The following is a 22871-nucleotide window of genomic DNA, read 5'->3' on the forward strand; positions in this document are numbered from 1 at the left end:
CTAGTTCTTTACTTTTCTTTCCTTTTTTAGATATTCCTTAAAATCATTTTTTTGTCATATGCCCTAATATTTTGTTATATAGCTTAGGTTCAAATTTTGTTTATGGTCTGTGAAATATCTTGGGTCTTTAATAAGGGTGATATATATAAACAAGTTATTGTGGTGATGTGAATAATTAGTGCATTTTGTAAAGCATCTGAAAGTGTAGTTTAATCAATAAAAGTAGCATTACATTTTTGACTGAACAAGACAATTCCTGAAATATGTATTATATATAAACCCTGTGATGATACAGCAGTGAATAGCTAAACCATTTTTTTTGTTTATGCATTGGGTTGTAATTGGCAATGTCAGTGTTTATTGTCTATCCTTAATTGCCTCTGGGTGGGGTCTGGAGTCACATGTACACACCCACTCCCCAACATACAAAAGTCTAGACTTGCAGACAATTATCCAGTGGCTGTGTATTTATCATTTTAATTCAAGGTGAGCATTCATAGCACTGTGGAAATTGCAGGACAACACAGAGCTGCTGTGGGTAGTGCAGCTGTCTCACAGCAACAGCAACCCCATTTTGATCCTGACCTCCGATGCTATCGGCGTAGAGTTTGCACATGCTTCCTGTGACTGCATGGGTTTCCCCAGGTGCAGCGGTTTCCTCCCAGGTCCGGAAGATGTGCTGGTTGTTAGGTTAATTGGTTGCTGTAAATTGCTCCTAGTCTAGGTGAGTGGTAGGAGAATCAGAGGGAGGGGGAAGGGACATGTATGAGAGGATAGGTTACAGGAAAATAAGTGTGGGAATGGAATTGAAGGGATTGCTTGGAGACCTAACATAAGCTCAAAGGGCCTAATGGCCTCCTATGTCGTGAGTAATTATAATGTTTTAACATTTATAGTTAAACAATTTAAATACTAAATATTGTTATTCTCTGCAACATCTGTGGATTAAATAATTTAAAATGCTAAAGTAAGTGCAAAACAATGGATTTTAATACTGTACTCCACCTGAAGTTTGACCAAGGTATTTTGCAGTTGGAGCATAACCTCCCTACTTCTGTATTGAATGTCCCAACCAATGAAGGACAGTATCCCTATTTACTGCTGTATCATCACAGGGTTTATATACAATACATATTTCAGGAATTGTCTTGTTCAGTCAAAAATGCCTTCCTAACCACGTTATCTACTTGCATTGTCACCTTCAAGGATCTATGGACTTGTACTCCAAGATCACACTTGTTCCTCTATATTCCCTAAGACCCTACCATTCATGGTGTATGTCCTAGCACAAATTGTATCACCTCACATTTGTTTGGGTTAAACTCCATTTGCCATCTTTCAGCCCATTTCACTAAAACATCGATATCTGGCTTCTGCCCTCTTCTTTTCCAGTCCTGATGAAGGGTCTCTGCCTGAAACGTCGACTGTTTATTTCCCTCCATAGATGCTGCCTGACCTGCTGAGTTTCTCCAGCATTTTTTGTGTATTGCATCTGGAGAATTTCTTGTGTCATCGATATTCTCTCTGCAGCCTAAGACTACCTTCCAAACTATCAACAACTCCACCAATATTCATGTGATCTTGGAACTTACTGATCATGCCTCCCACATCCACATCCAAATCATTAAAGTATATTACAAACAGCAAGGGACCCAGCACTTATCCTTGTGGGACACCACTAGTCATAGGCATCCATTCGCAAAAATACCCCTCTAACATCACCCTCTGTTTCTTATTGCCAAAACAATTTTAGATCCAGAGTGAAAAACAAACTGCTGGAGGAACTCAGCAGGTCAGACAGCATCTGTGGAGGGAAATGGACAGTTGACTTTTGAGGTCGAGACCTTTCATCTGGACTGAAAGACAGAGGGGAGATAGCCAGTATAAAGAGGTGAGCGGTAGGGGTGGAGCAAGAGCTGGCAAGCGATGTGGATCCAGGTGAGGAAGGGTGATAGGTAGATGGAGAAGGGAAGAGTGGAAATAGCAATAGAGGCTGAGAGGCGATAGATGGAAACAACAAAGGGCTGCAGCTGATGGAATCTGAAAGGAAGGAACCAAAATATGGAGTTGCGTGGACAGATGGGAGCAGTAGGGGGAAGGGACCCTAAGGAGTGTGTGGGTGATGGGCAGATGGAATGGATGGAGGAGGGTAAAGAACCTTCTTTGGATACTTGAGTAGGTACTTTGAGTTGGTGCGTGCTACGTACCAGTATACTGAGCAGTGCCTACTTTGTGCAGGTATATTGAGCAGTGTGTACCATGAGTGGGTACTTTAAGCGAGTGAGTACTTTAAGGCATTTGTATTGAGTAGAGGTGTTTTGAGCAGTGTGTATTGCAACACATAGGAAGGACAAGCAAAATGTGTAGCACTATTAGTAAGAGAGGAGATCAGTATAGTGGCGTGAAATGATCTTGAGTTGACAGATCATGTCATAGAACCAGAATCCATTTGTATCAAGCTAAGAAATATCAAATGGCAGAAAATATTGGTAAGAGTTATTTCTAAGCCACCAAATAGTAGTTGTAATATGCAATGTGGCACAAATCAGGATAATAGAGATGTGTGAGACAGGAGTAATACAGTAATCATGGGAGTCTTTAACCTACTTAAAGACTGGACAAATCAAATTTACTGTAATAAGATGGAAAATGAATTGATAGAATATAGACATGATGCTTTACTAGATCACCGTTTTAAGGAATCAATTAAGGAAAAGGCTATTTTGGATCTCATTTTGTGCAATAGGAAATGGTTAATTGATAATATTGTTGTCAAGGGACCTTTGGGGAAAAATAACCATAAAATGAACCATAGAATAAAAATAACCATAGAACCAAATAAACTATAGAAGCAGTAGGCCTGAGGAATAGAAGCATTTTAGAACCTAGCAAAGGAGGACCAAGAAAACGATAAAGAAAGGCAACCTAGAATGAGGCAGGAGATTGATGAGAAACATAAAAATGGACTGTCAAAGCTTTTCTAGCTAAATAAAAAGGAAAAGATGAGAGAAGGCAAGTTTGTGTCTTTTACGGAGAGTGACAGGGGAATTTATAATGTGGAAATAAGGAAATAGCAGGAGGAATTAAATAATAACTTTGCATCTGCCTTCACAAAAGACACACAAAACCCGCCATCTATAATAGAGAATCTATAACAGAGAAGTTAAAGTCAAGTTTATTATTATATCCACAAGTACAGAGGTGCAATGAAAAACTTACAGCAGCATCACAGGCACATAGCATTAGAGACACAACATTCACAAGAAAAACATAAGTTATACAAGAAAGATCACAATTAAAACAAAAAAGAGTATTGCAAGAAAGATGAAATGATGGATCTAAGCTAGAAATTTCAAAAACCAGCAGACATAGGTTTAAGATCAGGGTAGGAGGTTTAGAGGGGATCTGAGGAAGAATTTTTTACCCAGAATGTGGTTGCAATCCGGAATGTACTGCCTGAGTGGGTGGTGGAGGCAGGCAGTGCAGAATATTTAAGAAATGTCTAGATAACTACTGACTAAATGCTGATAAATGGGATTAGTATAGTTAGGTATTTGATGTCCGGTATGGACAGGGTGAGCCAAAGGGCTTGTTTCTGTGTTGCATATGGCTCTATCAATTGTGATTTTAATGCATGGCAGAGCAGGATAGATGGGCCAAATGGCCCACTCGTGCTTCTATTTCTAGTGTTTTAATGTGTACTGTGTATGGGTAAATTGAGCAGTCCCGTGTACTGTATGTGGGCACATTGAGCAACGTGTTCCATGTAGAAGTGCATTGAGCACAGCTTTGTAAGGTGCGAGTGTGCATAATACAACGTGTACTGTGTATTGCCTATATTTAACAATGTGTACTGCGAGCGGGTACTTTGTGCAGTGCTGTGTGCAGTTATTGCTGTGTATGGAGCTGTGTGCACTGCGAGTGGATGCATTGTGCAATAGCTCAGCGTGCGCTGCGAGGGGTGGTTGAGCCCCTCTGCTGCAATAGCTGCAGTGCATTAAGCAGCATGTACAGTGAGGGGTACTTCGGTGCCTCCCGTGCATTGAGACATCGTCCTGAGTCCGCGCGTCCTCAGGCGACATCTCGTGGCTTCATACTAAACCCGGAGAAAACATAAACCGGTTGTCTCATATTAAAGAAAAAACATTGCTTTGTGAAAAATATAGGTCAAGCATAATCATTGATTTTTGTTTCAAAACGTCAGTCACAACTGTTCCACTTAACTCATCTTTGCTGAAGCCGTGCTCCGAATTTGTATTTCTTATTAGCATATTTCCCATAATGCACCATACACTTCTTTACTTCTATGTGCAACTCGGACAAATATACCTGTTGTCACTTGTTATAAATGGATTGTTGACTCTCAAATTACCGTTTGCTTCATATCATGCAGCAATTAAATATAAGCATTATGACTAAAATATGTGTTGAAAGTTGGAGCTATATATACCTAATGAACAGTGAGTGCTTATGGCCGGTCCGATGGTAGTGGGTTATCGTTGATATTTGCTTACAAAGTCAGTTACAGATTTCCTTGTTCGCTCTCACCCCTCCCCTTCTCACTGCTTCACTTGACTGGTTCTTTTATTTGTTAAGAAAATACTTAAGAATATTAATTTTCGTCATGTTCACACCTGTACAATCATTTTCTTCCCCATTCCAGTTAACTCAGACCTTTAAATATTATGAACATAATTCACCTCCCACCCTGTCTCTTGCAAGGACGCTATCCCTTTTTCTCAATTTCTCCACCTCTGCCGTATCTGCTCCCATGATGAGGCTTTCCACTCCAGGACATCCGAGATGTTCAGCTGCTTTACTAACCATGGCTTCCCCCTGACTGTGGTCGAGAGAGCTTGCACTCGCATCTCTGCCATTTCCCACACCTCTGCTCTCACCCCGTCCTTCCCAGACCCAACAGGGATAGGGTCCCCCTTGTCCTCATATTCCATCCCACCAGCCTACGTAGCCAACACATCATTCTCCGCCATTTCTACCATCTCCAACAGGACCCCACCACCAAGCATATATTCCCCTCCCCACCCCTTTCTGCCTTTCGCAGGGACCACTCTCTCCACGACTTCCTAGTTCACTCCTCCTTCCCCACCCATCCCGCTCCCACCCCGGGGACTTTCCACTGACCCTGCCATGGGTGCAACACCTGCCCCTACATCACCTCCATCACCTCAATCCAGGGACCCAAACAGTCCTTTCGGGTGAGACAGAGATTTACCGGCACCTCCCTTAATATCATTAACTGCATTCGGTGCTCCAAGTGTGGCCTCCTCTACATCGGTGAGACCAAACGCAGACTAAGTGACCGTTTCGCAGTACACCCGCGCTCTGTCCGTAACTGTGATCTGCATCTCTCCATTCCCAGTCACTTCAATTCCCCCTCCCACTCCATCACAGTTATGTCACTCCTCGGCCTCCTCCACTGCCAGAAGTCCAAGCGCAAACTGGAGGAACAGCACCTCATTTTCCATCATGGAACCTTGCAGCCTAACGGCATGAACATTGAATTCTCCTACTTTAAGTAATCCCCTCAACCATGCCTCTTCTTTTCTTCCCTTTCCTAGCCTATCTCCTTTTTTTCCTCCTTACCTTTGACCCATCCCCCATGGATCTGCTCTCCCCTCCTACCCCACACCTGCCTATCACTATCTCTTAACAGCATCTACCTATCACCACTTTGTGCCCAGCCCACCTCCCGTCTTTTATCCACCTATCGCTGCTCTGCTTTTCCCTCCTATATATTGGGCTTGCCCTTTTCCTATCTTCAGTCCTGAAGAAGGGTCCTGACCCGAAATGTTAACCGCCTTCTTTTCTCCGCAGACGCTGCTTGGCCTGCTGAGTTCCTCCAGCATCATAGTGTTTTTCATCTAGATAATTCACTTGTACCTTTCCATCCTAAATTCTGACAATGTTGTACATTCCTTTCCCCTTCAACCTTTTACCTTTCCATTTTCTGTCCTATCCCCTCATCTCTTTTCCTCTTTCACCTCCCCCCTCTTTGTCATTCCCTTTCTCCCTGCCCTCTCTCATCCTTCTGTTCCAGTTCTTTATCAATCTTCATCTCATTCCCCTCCACTCTCTCCCTCACTCTTCTTCCCCCTTCGCTACTCAACACAGCCCCACCTCAGCAAGCTTTGGGTTAATAAAGAGCAATTTAACTTAACTTGTGTTACAAATCCCCCTGGATTGCCCACAGTCTTTCAGTGCGGGGCATGAATCTTTCAAATACTACTGCTATTGACTCAGTAAATCGCATCCTACGTCAGCAGTGCATCAGCTTCCCACACTGTGATTTAGGATATAATGTCTAACACCTATTACTTGAGCATAATGTATAAACAGGATAGAACTGTACAGCCCCTCCAATCTGTTCCACCATTCATAAAGATCATAGCTGATCTTTATCTCAATTCTCTTTTCCCCCATGTTCTTTCTTTCTCAATGTCCAAATCTCATATAGGAATCTCATGCTTGAATGTACTCCAAATCCTTAAATGTACAGAAAATGTGAGCTATTTTCTTGGTTTTGAGGAGTATCTAAGTTTAATCAATACTATTTAAAGTTATTTGTGCAATTTCATGGAGTAACTGTTAGTCACTAATGGAATCAAAGGTCTTCACACCTCTTGCGAATCACACGTCTAACCACTCTAACCCTTTTTTATCAATTTTGTGGGTGGCTTTACATAACAGCAGATGGTGAGCAAAGATATTCAGCTACAGGGAACAGAACTTCTGTAAGAGTTATGTACAGCAACTCCTTAATGGTATGACTGTATTCTTAAAAAGGTCAACTTTATGCAAAATAACATTAAACCAAGTTTTGATATTGATGTATAGACTGGTTCTTTTGGAAACTTCTGGTTAAAAAAAATACACCTTGTAAGTCAAAATACTGTCCACATACAATACACTACATTATTTAAATTAAATAGTTTCTACATAAAATAATTTTCTATATTTAAAACAGATATGTTTAAATATAACACTCACCAATGATGGTTGTGAAACTGGTTTGTATGGCTGAGGTGGGGTGGAGCAAGTGAGGTTATGGTCAAAAGGGGAGGGTCGCCTGCTTCTTCATCCAAGAATAGATATGAATTAGGATAGGCCACAAGGCCCCTAAACCCTATTCTACTATTTAATAAGTTAACAGCTAACCTGATTGTAACCACAAACAGACCAAAGGCGGCAGTACAGAGAGTTTGTGGTGCCATACACTGTGCAGGTCATCCTCAGATTACAGCAGTATCCCTTTACTATGAACTATTCATAACCCAGACAGTTCACAATCAGAATCAGGCTTATTATCACTGTCTTATATGACACTAAGGATCTTCACCATCTGGGACATGCCTCCTTTTTACCAACACCAGGGATGAGGTACAGGAACCTGAAGACCCACATTCAACTATTCAGAGACAGCTTCGTCCCCTCCGCCACCAGATTTCTGAACGGTCCACGAACCCATGAAAACTACCTTTTTATTCCTTTCTGTGCACTATTTATTTATTTTGCAATTTACGTCTTTGCACTGTACTGCTGCCAGATAACAACTAATTTCACATCATATAAGACAGTGATAATAAATCTGATTCTGTAAATTAGGCAGTACAGTGCAAAGACGTAAATTGCAAAATAAATAAATAGTTCATAAAAACAAATAACCAGGTAGTGTTCATGGACTGTTCAGAAATCCGATGGCGCAGAGAAAGAAGCTGTTTCTAAATCATCTTAGTGTGGGTCTTCAGGCTCCTGTACCTACTCTCTGATGGTAGTAACTAGAAAAGGGCATATCCCAGAGGGTGAGGGTCCTTAGTGATGGATGCCACCTTCATGAGGCACTGCCTCTTGAAGATGTCCTCGATGGTGGGGATGGTTGTGCCCGTGATGGAGCTGGCTGAGTCTACAACCGTCTGCACTCTTTTGCAGTCCTGTGTATTGGAGCCTCCATACCAGGCTGTGATGCAGCCAGTCAGAATGGTCTCCACCGTACATCTATAGAAATTTGCAAGAGTCTTTGGTGATATACCAAATCTCCTCAGACTCCTAACAAAGTAGAGCCACCGGCGTGCCTTCTTCATGATTGCATCAATGATTGCAAGTCAGAAATGCAGCCACAAATCGACAGAAGATGATTGCTGCTCTGTAGCAGCTGGCAAATCTGACCCATCATTCCCAAAAGCTCATTCATGTGGAGGACGATACACAAGTTGGGCATTGATAACCTGTACAGAGGAATGAAAAAAGATAATTTGCTTTAGGATCCAAGGTTTTTGGAGTTTGCCCACAGCTGCAAAAAAAAAGTACCCTCCAGGTGTAGAGGATTAGAACCTTAAAGCAGTAGGACTGAGGCTAATGTATCAACACAATGAAATGGAATTCAGTTTGGAGTTCAGAAGGCCATTCAGAAAGCAGCACCAGGTGAACAGAAAAATGAGGTGCCAGTGGAGTGAAGATCAAACACAAGACTACTACAGTAATTTTGCAATCAATAGATCAGATCAACAGTTCTGCAATCCTGTCGTACCTAGTCATAAATGGTGGTGGTCAATTAAACAGACAATGGGAGGAGGAGATTCCAAGAACTTTCTCATTTTCAATGGTAGCCAGTATAGAGAAGGGGGAAGGGTGAAACAGGGGCCAGTTGGTGATTGGTGGACCGAGGAGGGGTGAAGGATAATGATGGGCAGATAGGGCCAAGTGGGGGAGTGGGACAGGCGGAGTTGGGAGACAGGCAGGTGGTTGATAGGTGGAAGCAGACAAGGGGCAGGTGGAGACCGCTTTGGGGGTGGGGGTGGGAGAAAGAAAAAGGGGAGTGATGAAACATTGATGCTGCCTGACTTGCTGATTTTCTCCAGCATCTTAGTTTTTTTCTATCTAGATTCCAGCATCTGCAGTCCTTTGTTTCTCTAGAAAGGAGGGTGAAGGTGGCAAGTGGGAACACAATGGCTATTAAATCTGGAATCTGATAAATTGATAAAGATGATAATGAGGACACAAGTGACGCAGATGCTGGAATCAGGAGTAGCAAGTCATTTGCTGGAGGAATTGTTGACATTTCAGGTCAAAACCATGCATCAGTACTGAGTGGGGAGAGGGGAGATGGCCATTTTAAAGAAGAATCATGGGGGGGGGGGTGGAGGAGGAGAAGAGGTGAAGGGCAGATGGAACCAGACGGAGGGGATTCAGCAGGTGAAATGTGGGCAGTAAGTGGATTGTGGGGGGAGGGAAGGGGAAAAGAGAATGAGAAGGAACACAGGAGGCAAGGGTTACCTGAAGTTGAAAAACTCAAATGTTCATACCATTGGGGCTGTAGACTACTCAGGCAGACTATGTTGGGCCTCACCCTGACATTGGAGAATGCTGTTCATGTTAATTTGCCCACATTGAAACTTCCAGAATGAGATCAAGGATGAAGTGTCACTTAACACAGTTAAATACATTTGTTCTGTCAATCAATATTCAGAGGGTTTGTATATCCTTCAATACTGTGATAAAGAACTATATTCTAAATGTCTAGGGTTGAGTGCTCGGAAGGCTTCAGACAATGCACGGGTGCTTGCCTATTGAAAGCTCTCGTCAACTGTGATCTGTTCCAATTGTAAAAATGTAATTCTACAAAGTCACATGCCTACACCCAAAATTAAGTAGTAAGTTATAACCATCAAAACTAATCACCTGCTATTAGCTTTGTGCTTAGAGTACAGAACTCTCATTTTACTTGGACTTCAGTGAAATTCTTTCAAGATTCAAAGAGATTCTTACAGAATGCCTGATTGCTATGCTGAGTACCTTCGATACGTTTGCTCCAGTCTGTATGCAGCTCAAAGTCACAACAAAATGAATGAGTTGAGTGGAATAATGAAAAATTAGCATAAAACTGAGAAACTAAACCATTTTCTGAAAAGGTTAGCATGTAGATAAGTGTCACAAACTCCAACAGGGATGGTGGCAGGACTCGTGGTGGTATGAGGAAGTAGAAGAGTTCTCAATGCATCCTCACCAATATTTATTCATCAATCATCAGGTCATTGCACAGTAAACTGGCCAGTTTCTATATTAGTCAATTATACCATTAGACTATTTTAGATGGACAATTTATGGAAGAATTTCCTTATATTTTGCAACAGAGTTTCCTGCAGTTAATCTAGAGCACCGGGCACATTAGAGATCTGCAAAAAGCAGTCACTTCCAGTTGAAGTCCACTCATTTGCTATGACATCATGGAAAAAATGCAAAAATTGGAGGGTCAGAAAAATCTACACAAAATAAAAGTTCTTAAAAGGACAAGACTACCTTGCAATAGAACAGAATCCCTTTGTTTTAGCTTCTGGAACCAGGGCTCTAAATCCAGCTTGGTGGTCACTTTCAATTAAAGCAATAGGATAGTTCATAATGGGTGTAAGCACACCAAAACTGCCCTCCATGCACCAACTTAATGAGGAACAGAAAAGCTCATCCTGATAGATTCATTTTGATTATTCTAGCTGATGAAATGAGACAGAAATGACCAGTAAAGAAATACATTCAAAAACGATTATTCCTTGGATGATCTTTATTGAAGATTTTTTACCAAAATATAAAGATGACAAACCATACAAACTTCACAAAATTGTGATTTCACACATTCTCAGCAAATACTTTGATTACACTGGTTGTAACAAATCTCTTGCGGACAGGGTTTAATCTCCGATTGCCAGTGATTGTTTTAAGGAATTGTTTTGAAACTAGTCATTTCACCTTAATTCCCAAACTGCATTGTTGGAAGTTTATCGTCCTTCCAAGGTTCCCTACAATTGGATAAAGTAGTACAGAATTCTTATAGCTCATCTTTGCTTCTTGACAGCTTGGTTGCATGTTCTTCCACAAATTTGCTCAAAGAATCAAGGTCTCGCTCACCCTTGTCATATTGAATAGGATTATCTTTATTGTTGCTTGGTGCAAAGTAAATAGTAGGGAAGCCTTCAGTTTTGTATTTATCACTTGGAATGTCATTTGCTGTTGCATCCATCTTTGCAATGATCAGGTTCTCCTCATTTTTGTACTTTTTACCAAGTTCCAAGTACACAGGTTCCAGTTTTTTGCAGTGTCCACACCAAGGTGCATAGAATTCTATTAGCACATCTTTCTTTTTGTCCATAACTATTTCAGCAAATGTCTTGCCCACTACAACTTTTACTGGTCCTTTGTTACTCTTTGGGATTGGTTGCGACTTAATAACAGGCTTCAATTTACCTGAAAGAAAAAGGATTGCAAATTCATACAACCATTTATATAGTTTTTTTAAAGTGCAGAGAAAGGAGAGGTGCTTCAAAAATAGAAGGAAAAATATTTGTCCTGTAGTAGATATAATGACAAAAACCTTTACAGGTGGGTTTCTAGTCCCTCAAAAGGAGGCAAAATTCAGGATTGTAGACCAACAGCAAAAATGCATTTTACTCCAGATAACCAACAGCAAAAAGCCAGGTAGTTGTACTATACAAGATAGTTTTATGGCTTTCACAAACAATGAAGTGAGCTTCAAATGTCATGAGGAACCAAGGGGCTTTTTAAAAAAATAAAATCAACATTTAAGATTTGTTGTGGAGCTTAAGAAAATGCTGGAACAACTGACATGTACTTGAAGTTTCACTGTTTCTTCCTTTGAATCTGTGGTTTGGCTATCCAGAAGAATCACCTCCACCAAATAGTGACTTTGGCTCCACCAAGTCTGGGCTCATCACCAAAAGCCCCTGGAAATGCTATGGTCAGATCACTGCTGCAGTGAAACCTGTTCAGCTCAGCAATAGGAAAAGCTCTAGGTTTCTCAGCAAATACCTTTGCATGATAACAGCCAAATATCAAATACAATGCCACTTCTTTAACAATGAACTGGTTCATTAAATTAACCTATTTGTTGCACATCTGTGAATTGGTTGAAGGTTTACCACAGATGGGCAGCACAGTAGTGCAGCAGGTAGAGCTGCTGCCTCAATTCCAACCACCCAAACTTTGACCCTAACCCCTGGTGCTGTCTCTGTGGAGTCTCCAGTTTGCCTATGACCACATGGGTGCCCCCTCTGGTTTCTACTCACATCCTAAAGACATGCTGGTCGGTTAATTGCCTACTCTAAATTACTCCTAGTGCTAGTGGTTAATAGGAGTATTGGGGGAATTAATGGGCATGCGAGAGAAAAGATTAAAGGGTAGTATGTGGGGTGGGGTGGGTAGGGATGGGGTTGCTCCAAAGAGCCAGTAGTGACCCAGTGAGCTTAATATTCATATTTTTAAGATACATGTACAACCAAAGGATAGTGGTGCAGAAGGAAGTTGTAGAACAGATTTAGAGTCATTTGATGTATCTGATCACAAAATGCAACATTTTAGTGTGATAATTGAATTGCACTCAGACATGAAGCAGATAAGAAACAAGAGAATATAGTTACATATCTGCATACAAGGCCAGGGTGGTCTAAAGATTTACAGTACAGGAAGTCCCTGGGTTACGAACGCCCGTACTTACGAACAGCGGGAAGAAGGTGCGGAATTGGGCGCAGAATGGTTTGCCTGTCAGTGTTGACTTTTTCCAGGTGATGGAGGTGGCGAACGGCTGGATCGTGGATTTCATGTGTTACAGTCTGTACCACTATTTTGGGGCAGGGATGTTCGAGGAGTTCCGAATGATGAGTGACACCATGAATGGTCAGCAGCCCCCTCTCCCGTCTGTCTCCCCCCCCCCCCCCGTCTCCCCCCATCTATCTATCCAGCACTTCGCTCTCCCCCGACAGGTCGTCCCCGGGTAATGACCGAGATCTGTTTCTACAGATGTCCTTAAGTTGCTTTTGTCCGTCAGTCAGAAAATACACAAAATTCACTCGATGTGGTAACTGTACCTCCACAGTACTGCACTGTAATGAATGACACCAAACGCACATAAGACTGATGACAGTCTTCACATGTCCCGGCGATAACAAGTTATGCTGTATTTTAGATTGCTTCACATTGTGTGTGGAATTATAATGAAACTGGAATCAAAATTCCATTTGGACCTTAATATATAGCAATAAACAACTGAAGCTTGTAGTGATTTAGGACTAATTGACGCTAGATGTGAACTGTACATAACTGTTCCGACTTACAAATTCACCTTACGAACAGACTCAAAAACGGAACTCATTCGTAATCCAAGGACTTCCTGTATTTGTAGTCTATGGCTAAATGGATTGGGAGTGGGATGGATAGTTAAGGGCAAGTATGAACTTTTGCTGCTGGGTGAGCCAGCCAATTGGATACAAAATTAGCTTGGAAGGAGTGAGGGTGGTTGTGGAGTATTGGTTTTCATATTGGAGGCTTGTGGTTGTATGCTGCAGGGATCAATGCTGGGTCGCTGTCGTCATATACAAACAATCCAGATGAGAATGTAGGTGGCATGATTAGTAAATTTGTGGATGACACCAAAATTGGTGGTATAGTGGACAGTGAAGCTGGTTGTCCAAGGTTACAATAGGATTTTGATCAACTGGGAAAGTGGGCAGAGAAATGGCAGATGAAATTTAACTGAGACAAGTGCAAATAGGTGCATTTGGGAAGTTAAACCAGGGCCAGACATACAGTCAATGACAGGGCACTGGGAAATGTTGTAGAACAGACACCTAGGGGTACAAGCATATAGTTCCCTACAAGTGGAAACACAGCTAGACAGGTTGGTGAAGGTGTTTGGCATGCTTGCCTTCAGTCAGGCCATTGGGTACAGAGATGGGACGTCATGTTACAACTGTACAAGACATCGGCAAGACCACATCTGGAATATTGTGCACAGTTCTGGTCACCATACTGTAGGAAGAATGTGATTAAGCTAAATAGGATGCAAAAAAAATTTCACAGGGATGTTGCCTAGACTGGAGGGATTGAGTTACACAGAGAGACTGGATAGGCTAGGATTGTTTTCCCAGGAGCAAAGGAAACTGAGAGTGACCTTATAGAGGTTTGTAAAATCACGAGGGGCATAGATAAGGTGGATTATTAGTCTTTTTCTCAGGGTAGTAGTCTAAAACTAGAGGACATTAGTTTAAGGTGAGTGGGAAAGATTTAAGGGGGACCTGAGGGGCAAGATTTCCCACACAGACTGGTGGGTGTGTGGAATGAACTGCCAGAGGAAGTGGTAGAGTCAGGTACAATTACATTTAAAAACACATTTGGACAGCTTCAAGGATAGGAAAGGTCCAGAAGGATATGGAGCTAAATAGGACTAGATCAGGAAGGCACTTTGGTCAGCATGGACAGGTTGGGCCAGAAGGCCCATTTCCATGCTGTATAACTAAGCCTCTAAGGTCATGTAAATTAGGTGGGTAAAAGAAAATCTAGAGTCAGCTAATAACAGCCAGCAGAGCTTGCTCTCAAGTCACTGCAGCGCTGAAGGCTGCTCTCAGCAGTCACTAGAAGATGGATCTATGTCACTGGAGTGACCACTGAAACAGATGCAAGTACACAGGGTATGCTTGCAACTTTAGAGCAAGAAAGTTATTTGAAGTTGCAGGGTCAGCTACTACATGAAATTGTAATTGTTTAAGGCAGATCAGAAGAATAAACTCTGGTTTGTCATTTGCAAAATCCTCTAATCAGGCTTGTGACAACCAAAGGTAGTTCAATTCCTGCCTGTTGTAAATTTAGGGAGGCTTACTGAAGATATTTATCCTTTACGTAGTAAAGGGACTTGAGTATACAAGACCAATTGGCATACATGTTGTTTAAGAGTCACCAGTAATAGATTCCAGAAGGAATGAAAGAAATTAAAAATATACATTTTAAACACTATAGAGACTGTAGCCTGAAATACTCAGCATGGAAAGGCTTCCAATGAATGAATAAAGTCAACCTATCTGTAACTTGTCTCCTAGAAGTTCAAGTTTACCATCTAGTGCTTTCCCTTTTCTTTATAGTATGATACGCTGATCAGCTCTGAAAGGCCATCGGACTTGAGCATAATGACTTGTTCCACAACATTCCCCTTCATACCAAATATCATTTTTTGATTTCTCTCTGCTGATACCTCTTCTTACCTTAAGGCAGTAAGTCAGAACACAGTACAATTCCTGGTGCTAGCAGCTCTCTAATACATGTCCTAAAGGGTCATTTTGTAATGCAAGGATTCATAAATTTAAAGTGTTTCATTGAATTCCATACAATTGGCAGCTGGAGATTTTAAGACCATTGAAAAGCATCCAAGTGCATGAACTCTAATGGACACTACTAATCCCACATTAAGTTGACAATGCAATTTTTAAAAAAAATATATAAAAGGTCAGTAATGATGCACTTGTGAACTTCCAAAGGAGTTCAATAAATGATGCACAAAAAATCTTTGTAAAGTACAAAATCAGCATTAGAAGTACATTAATGATCTAGATGTAAACAAAGATGTTACCTACTTTTTAAACTTCACAAAGTATCACCGACAAAAAAAAATCAAACTTATTTTACTCTATCTGGATAAAGTTCTCCTAAGTTTCCCTTACTGTGCTATTAAGATTTATTTTTAAAGTGCAGATTTTTTAAAAAATGGGTTAATGGCATGCAATACTCTCAATTTAACAAATGCCAAAACCAAATGGACTGCTACTGTTTCCTTCATAGTTATACAAGATACTATACCTTTTTTAAATGCTATTACAAATTCTCTCAGCGTATCTGAATCAAATTCTTCTGGTTCCATTGCATATTTTTTGCCACCTACATCCAGAATTGCCACATTCACTTCTTCACCACTGTCTCCAAGACCCAAATCATTTAGCTCTGTTGAATAATCCTCTTCGTCAGCAATTGCAAAAGTATACTCAGGAAAATCCTTTGCAACCTCTAATACCTTTTTCCTCCAGAACTGTGTAGCTGGCAGAAGAATGAACAACATAATCAAACAGTTAAAATGCAAGTTGTACCAAATCCTTAAATACACCAACATTTAATTTACAAAATTTGTATGACCCTAAAATACAGCTGGTTAAATTTACTGGCAATGACAACTATGTAGTGCTTTTCACATGAATGCAATTGAAGAAATAAAGCTCAAAATTAGTGGGGACAGGAATGTTGGATAGGGCAAGAATAGGTAGAACACCAGTACTGATACCAGAATTAGAAGAGTAGGGACAGCAGATACTCACTGTAAATAGTGAATGTAAAAGGGAGACCCTTATTTTCATCATTAGGGTGCTAAAGAGAATGCAGGATGACAATATCAAAATGTGGTGGGGGGGGTGGGGGAGGGGAAGAAAGACAAGGAGATAGATAAGACTCATAACGCTATTATAGCGCCAGCGATTGGGGTTCAATTCCCATCGCTGTAAGGAGTTTGTGCATTCTCCCCGTGTCTGCGTGGGTTTCCTCCCACATTCCAAAGATGTACAGGTAGGTTAACATGGGCTTAAATGGGCAGTGTGGAATCATTGGGCCAGAAGGGCCTGTTACCGTGCTGTAAATAAAGTTTATCTATCAAATGAAAGTTCAGTTATGCTGAAAATGAATCAAAGTTGTTTGTATTTAGAACCCTTTTACAATGAGTAATTATGGTTTTGGTACACCATTGAAAATGCATTTAGTTCTCAAAACAAGGGTTTCATAGTTTTAAGATCAAGGGACATTTGCAAATAGTTTTATTTCAGGCCACTTCAACCAATATTCCTCAACTCTGTTGGAGAAAGTTGCCAATAACACAGCCTGTGGTGAATTAATGGCAGCCACTTTGGAACTGGTGGCAAGCTACACACATATCAGAAATCCAAAGTTGTTTGGCAGCTGACTTAAAATTCTGGTCTGTAGTCTAACCATTTTACATAAAGGCCACCTCATCTCCATTTTTTTTCCCTTTATCACCACCTCCAGTTCTGTAGGGTAATATGAGCACCAAAAGTTTTGATATTATGTCGCATATTTGGGGCAATTATCTCCAACATCAACAATCTAATCACTCATCTAATTGTAAATTGCATGCCCTGCACTCACCCACACGATAATCAAAACTGAAGTCCACTCCATAGTATACCACAACTAATGGGCGCTTGCTGTATCTTTTTGCATCATTGCTTTGCTTACGATGTCCAACTAAAGGCACATTATTTTTTGTAATAAAATCAGTCACATCAGACTGGGACATATTATCCTGCAATAACAAGTTAAAGGTTCAAGGTTTAGAAATGCAAGCCAGTTGGTAAAAAAGTTAATATTTCAACTAAAAGTTCCATGAAGAATTTTTAGGCAAGGCAATGTGAAGCACGTCACTTTGGAGAACTTTGCCCAAAACAATACTTGATAACTAAGTTTTCTGCACAAAAAGCAGTTTGACCAGAACCACCAAGCAATCAACCACTTCTTTCTCAATAAAAGAACATAGTATGTCAAGTGTTTTAGGGTTAGAGTTTGCTTGTGTATTAACTCAATGTTATGCAAGCACAAGAAAATTTGAGTTGGATGTGTTCTGGTTGTAAAGGGAAAACAGTGCAGCAAGAGACCAATGCATGTGGTGCGATTAAGCTGCCTTGTTGATAGGTGGAGGTAGTTTGGGGGAGACCAAAGTTAATATCTAGAATCACAGCTAAGTGAGTTCAGCAACAGATTGATAGAATCAAGGAAACATTTACCGTGATAGTCAAAGTACGCATTTTTGGTTCATATGGCGAATTAAATTTTTCAGGTTGCATTACAACTAGCTGCCCAGATGATGCTTTTAAGAAATTTTGTATTTCACTGCTGAAGGTATGATGTAATCTGTAGTCTTCACGGATGGAATTACCTAGAAGAAAAGTTTTAAGTTATTCTGATGGTATGCATTGCAGATAACCTGCAAGATTCCTTTTTATGGAATTTCTATAATAAAACCCAGCATGGCCACCACTGAGGGACCTCTTTAGTAGGGATTCTCTCCCCCTTGTTTCTCCAATCATAGAAAACTGCCACTTATGATCCTCAGTAACTCCTACAAATTGCCACTGAAAAGGAAGAAAGCAGTTTCAAGTCTGGAAATGGCTAGGTTCAAGTTACTTTGAAGTTGGAGCTTCTTTCTTACAAGTGATTCAATTTACAACTAGAATTGTGAAGAGGAGGAAGATAATACTCAAAACGTTCCACAGTTTCAGGAAAACTCCTCCAGCTCAATGAAACTTAAACCAATATTAAACATGTGCGTTATTTTCTTCTAAGGGGATGATTAAAGTTGAACACTTTCGATCACTTCTGTTTTGTCAGAATTTTAAACACCAATATTAAATTATTAAAGTGTTTAGATTTCAAAAGGTGCATAAGCTTTAAATCTATTTCCAATATATTCCCTCCTTCCAAGCAAATCAGTGGACAGACAACTTAAGTGTTTAATATTTAATTATTTGCCTGATGCTTCAAAGGCTATTATGGAATAAAATGTTAGTTTTTTTGGAAGTATACAAGATTTGCCACAACTAAGACAAAGATGGTATTAGATATGCAAACTATACAAATGTATATAACATTTAGTTGTGCAAAGGAAACTATTCACTTGATAACTGCAGCTGTAGTAAAGAATATCAACAAATTCTTATAGCTTTAAAGATAAGATTCCACAGGCAGGAGAATACTTTTGTTAAATAATATGGGACATGGAAAATGTTTTACTCTCACTTGAGATTCAAAAAAAGTGATATGCTTATAAAGTACTACCTAGTTTATGAAAAAATTCTGCTAGCACAATGAAAAGGACACTGACAAGCTGCCCAAAATGTCTAAACATTAATGAAATTGCCTCAAGCACAAAACTGAACAAATTTCAGGATAAACTAATCAATATTATCTACTGCTTCTTTTGGATCTATGTCAGCAAAAAGACAGAATGAAGCTGGAGGAGGTCAAACAAAAAACAATATGATTCAAAGAGGAAAGTGTGTAGCATCTGAAAAAAAACAGCAATAATTATTCTCTGCATAGGAACAGGTCTATTGACAGTAGTGGGACTTGGGAGAAAATGTTTCTTAGACATGAAGTCATTATCTGATAAGTATTAAGGTAGCTAACGGAATTCTAGAGTTGGTAAATTTAATTAGCACTAATTATAGAAACAAACACCAGTATTGTATCTGTCATTGTAAATTTCTATTCTGATGACAATTCATCATTTACTATTTACTTAACCCTCCATTCCACACCCTGAAACTTATTTAGTAAATGCAAATGATTTAAGATACCACATTTAAGCTTTGAAGAGGAAAACAAAAAAGGGGAAAAGGTACAATTATTTAAGAGCCCACAGCATTTCAAATTGGCTTCTGGCATTAGGAGACACTAATGCAATTACTGATAGCGCACTTCAAAATTCTAATAAAACTTAATCTGAAAGACTCATTTCCCTGGAATTCGCTACACATCCACATTAACCTCTTCCCTACCACAACACCATCTTTTCATTTTGAATTGCATCATACAGCTGGGTTTCAAAAAAAAAACCTTAAATTCTCAGCTTCACTGCCCTTTAGTACATTTGGTCTCAGGAGATATTTTCAGTAAACCTTCACTTTTAAAAATAATTACTAAAGCACTTCCAGTCAGTTCTGACAAAGTCAACCTGAAACATCAAGTATTTCACCACCCACATGCCATTTCCTCCATTTTCTATTTTAAACCATCATCTTCAGCCAGAATTACCCACAACATATTCCAACAAACAGTTCTATGGCACTTCAAATTACTCACAGGCATCTTGATAGATGGTATATGCTGGATCTTGTTCTCCATTAAAAATTCCCACAATTATAACATCATCACCATCCTTAAGGAATTCCTGAACTTGCTTTACAACTTGAATTTGTTTGGAAGGTGGGCCCGCCTGTTCAATCATATGTTCAATAATACCTACATTTAAAAAGATAAACATGAGCTTTATTATTTGAATGTTGACATTGGTATGATGTTGAAAATACACAGTACTCAAAAATATTATGCATTCCTATTTGCTCCCCCAACCTTTCCTTGAGATAGTCTAGCAGAGATAGAATTTAAAGCTCCCGAGAAGAATCTTGCCAAATAATGTACACACGATCCCACAAAAACAAGGACTGAAACAAGGATCCCAAATCCAATGTTTTACCATGGGTCACTCAATAGCCAAGTTTCTTGTGGCAGCATTGCAGCCAATTTTGGTACTGCTCAAATTGGGATTAGCTAATCAAGGACTTCCAACCAATTTAGCATTGTGCATTAAAAATAATGAAGCAGGTTAGTTTCAGAGCATGATACAATAATGTCCATCTGGCAAAGATAGTGTGGTGCTCCTCTACTTACTCTAGGTCAACATCAACTCCCTAGTCAAACTACAGCATTGGCTGAAATTACAACCGCCACCATCATGGCATTTCCATTGCATACAATCATCTTTTGCCTGCTGATAATTATACATCCATCTTTTGTAACAGAACTTCCTAAGCATCCCCGTGTTTAGGGAACTGTATTACTGACCCTTTCTTTGCCTTCCCATTTATTTCACTTTGTTTTTCCTGACATCTTACCTTATACAGCCTCAACATAGGCTGAAAGAAAAATCAAACTTATAGATTCTATATGTAAAAAAAAGCTCAATACAAACTGCATGGGATGAATAAATTAATGCTGTCATCCTGCAAACTTCAGTCTAATTCACAACAATAGACATTCCCAGAGAGTAAACTCTTGCAGAAAACACATCCATTGTTTAATAATGTTATACTAAAATATGAGGAAAGATGTATTACCGTTTGTATCCCTTGGTCCATTATATTCAAAAGGTTTACCCTTGCGGAAAATTTTCAGAGTAGGATAGCCAGTGACCTGGTATTTGCTAGCAAGCTTTGTTTCAGCAGTAGCATCCACTTTAGCAAGAGGAATCGGCACAGGACGCTTGCTGAGTTCTTGGGCAGCCTCCTCATATTGTGGAGCAAGCTTTTTACAGTGTCCACACCTGTAACAAAATGCAGTGAATTCAATTGGCGTGCGACTATTGTAAAATGACTCTAGAACTACAAGTTATTTGCAGTGGAAGTATCTTCAGCAGAACTGCAGACGTTCAAGGTGTTGATGAGCCACCACCTTCAAGAATAAATCAGATGGGCAATAAATGCTGGCTTTGCCAATGATATCCCGATCCCAAAACATGAATAGATAAATCTGCAATGGATTAATGATCATGTATACAGTAAAAACAGTAACTATTTAAAATGCATAAAATTACTATAGACACTATGTGCTAAAGTATTTCCAATTCTTTGTCTTGCATAATTTCAAAGAATGTCACCACTTACATAAAATAAGATTAAACAGAAGTTGCAGGTGCCTACCATGGAGCATAAAACTCAACTAGGATGATATCAGCATCATTAACAACATCTTCAAAGTTTTCATCAGTCAAGGTGATGGCTGCGTCAGGTGGAGGAACCCAGTCGGGAGAAGCGACTTCTTTCACTTTAGATATAATTTCTATTCAAAAATTGAGAACATCAGAACTGAGTATTTTTAAAATGCAACCAGATAGTTGTTTAAAAGACATTTACAGATATGTGAATCAATTGGAATGGAATTAGATCACATTTCCAAGGAGAAATTCATCTAGGCAGTTTATTTAACTGATTCTGGAACTGAATACCATAAAATTTGAAAAAAAAAACTTAATGCTTATCACAAAAGGATGAATCTCAAAAAGTGTAGGTTCTGTTAGTTGTGCTTTAAAAGGTGATTTAAAAAAAAAGATCCTTGTCTAACAACCAGATAATTTTCATGTACACTACAGATCCTGCATCAAGAAAACACTGAAGTGTCAAAAAGATGGCTTATGCACACAAAAAGGGATATTTATAAATCACCATCATTCTCAAAAATCTTCAACTCTAATTCTCTATCATATGGTCTGAAGTATGGATATTTGCTAACATTTACATAGTGTTCAATTCCATTCAGTTCCTCAAAATGAAGCAGTCCACACCTACCATCTCAACAAAAAAAATCTAACGCCCAAAACTTCAAAAGCATTACCATCACCACATTCCCCTTCGTTAATGATAATCCCAAAGAAATGGTGATCAGAAACAAACACTGAAGTTACAACAGTAGGGAACATTGATGAAGCTGTTGTTAAGTTACACAGTTAGTAACCCAGAGGTCTTAACTAACAATCCAGAAGTGCAAGTTCAAATCCTTCCGTAACAGTTGTGGAATGGAAATTCAGGCTCATAATCTGGAAATTAGAAACAATGATTACCTTCAGCATTTACGCGATTGATTTAGATCCATCTTGTTGAAGGAAATCTGCCATCTTTGCCAAGTCTGGCTCCAGACCCAAAGCAAGGTAGGCAGCTATTAACTGTCCTTTGAAAGGACCCAGCTGCTTTATAAAAATGTTAAGTGGCAGGAATATGGAACTCATGGTTGATGTGAACAGGATGACCATGAGGAAGAACAGATAGCTAGATTGATAGGTTGAGATGAGGAAAGACCCAAGTAGTGGATGGATATCCACTGATGGATAAAATCTATCCAGCATATAAACCTAGACTCAAAGTCACTCCCAGCCCTTGCAAAATCCTCCTAACAAACGTCTGGGAACCGGTTTAAGTGGGAGTGAAATCCATTACCGAGTCAAGCAATAGCTCGACAGTCATACTCAGGCTCGTCCCTTACAGGCAACAACTCCATCACAATTCCCAGGTACAGAATGTACCACAGGCAGTATAGAAACCAAAAGGTGGAGGTTCAAGGTAAACAGGTGGGAAGAAGTCTTGGGAATCCTCAACATCAAATGCAGACCCAAGTCCCCTAAACATCTTATCAAGCATGGGCAAGGAAACTTCCTCCAATTTCCACATGCTGTCTTTCCTTAGCTATTGAATCAG

The 22871-nt window shown here is 39.9% G+C and overlaps 1 protein-coding gene across 1 annotated transcript in view; it reads right to left on the reverse strand.

Moving 5' to 3' along the window:
* Positions 1–10555: 10555 nt before the first annotated feature.
* pdia4 (protein disulfide isomerase family A, member 4) overlaps positions 10556–22871 on the reverse strand; it is a 30558-nt gene continuing 18242 nt past the window's right edge. The window contains exons 4-10 of the mRNA XM_052016629.1: positions 21324–21462; positions 20742–20947; positions 19708–19866; positions 17631–17782; positions 16996–17152; positions 15649–15882; positions 10556–11253 (exon numbers count right to left, since the gene is read on the reverse strand). Of these exons, the coding sequence (XP_051872589.1) occupies positions 10838–11253; positions 15649–15882; positions 16996–17152; positions 17631–17782; positions 19708–19866; positions 20742–20947; positions 21324–21462 (1463 nt within the window). The 3' untranslated portion in view covers positions 10556–10837. The remainder of the gene's footprint in view (positions 11254–15648; positions 15883–16995; positions 17153–17630; positions 17783–19707; positions 19867–20741; positions 20948–21323; positions 21463–22871) is intronic.

The sequence above is a fragment of the Pristis pectinata genome, chromosome 5, assembly GCF_009764475.1.
Source record: "Pristis pectinata isolate sPriPec2 chromosome 5, sPriPec2.1.pri, whole genome shotgun sequence".
Taxonomy (NCBI): Eukaryota; Metazoa; Chordata; class Chondrichthyes; order Rhinopristiformes; family Pristidae; genus Pristis; species Pristis pectinata.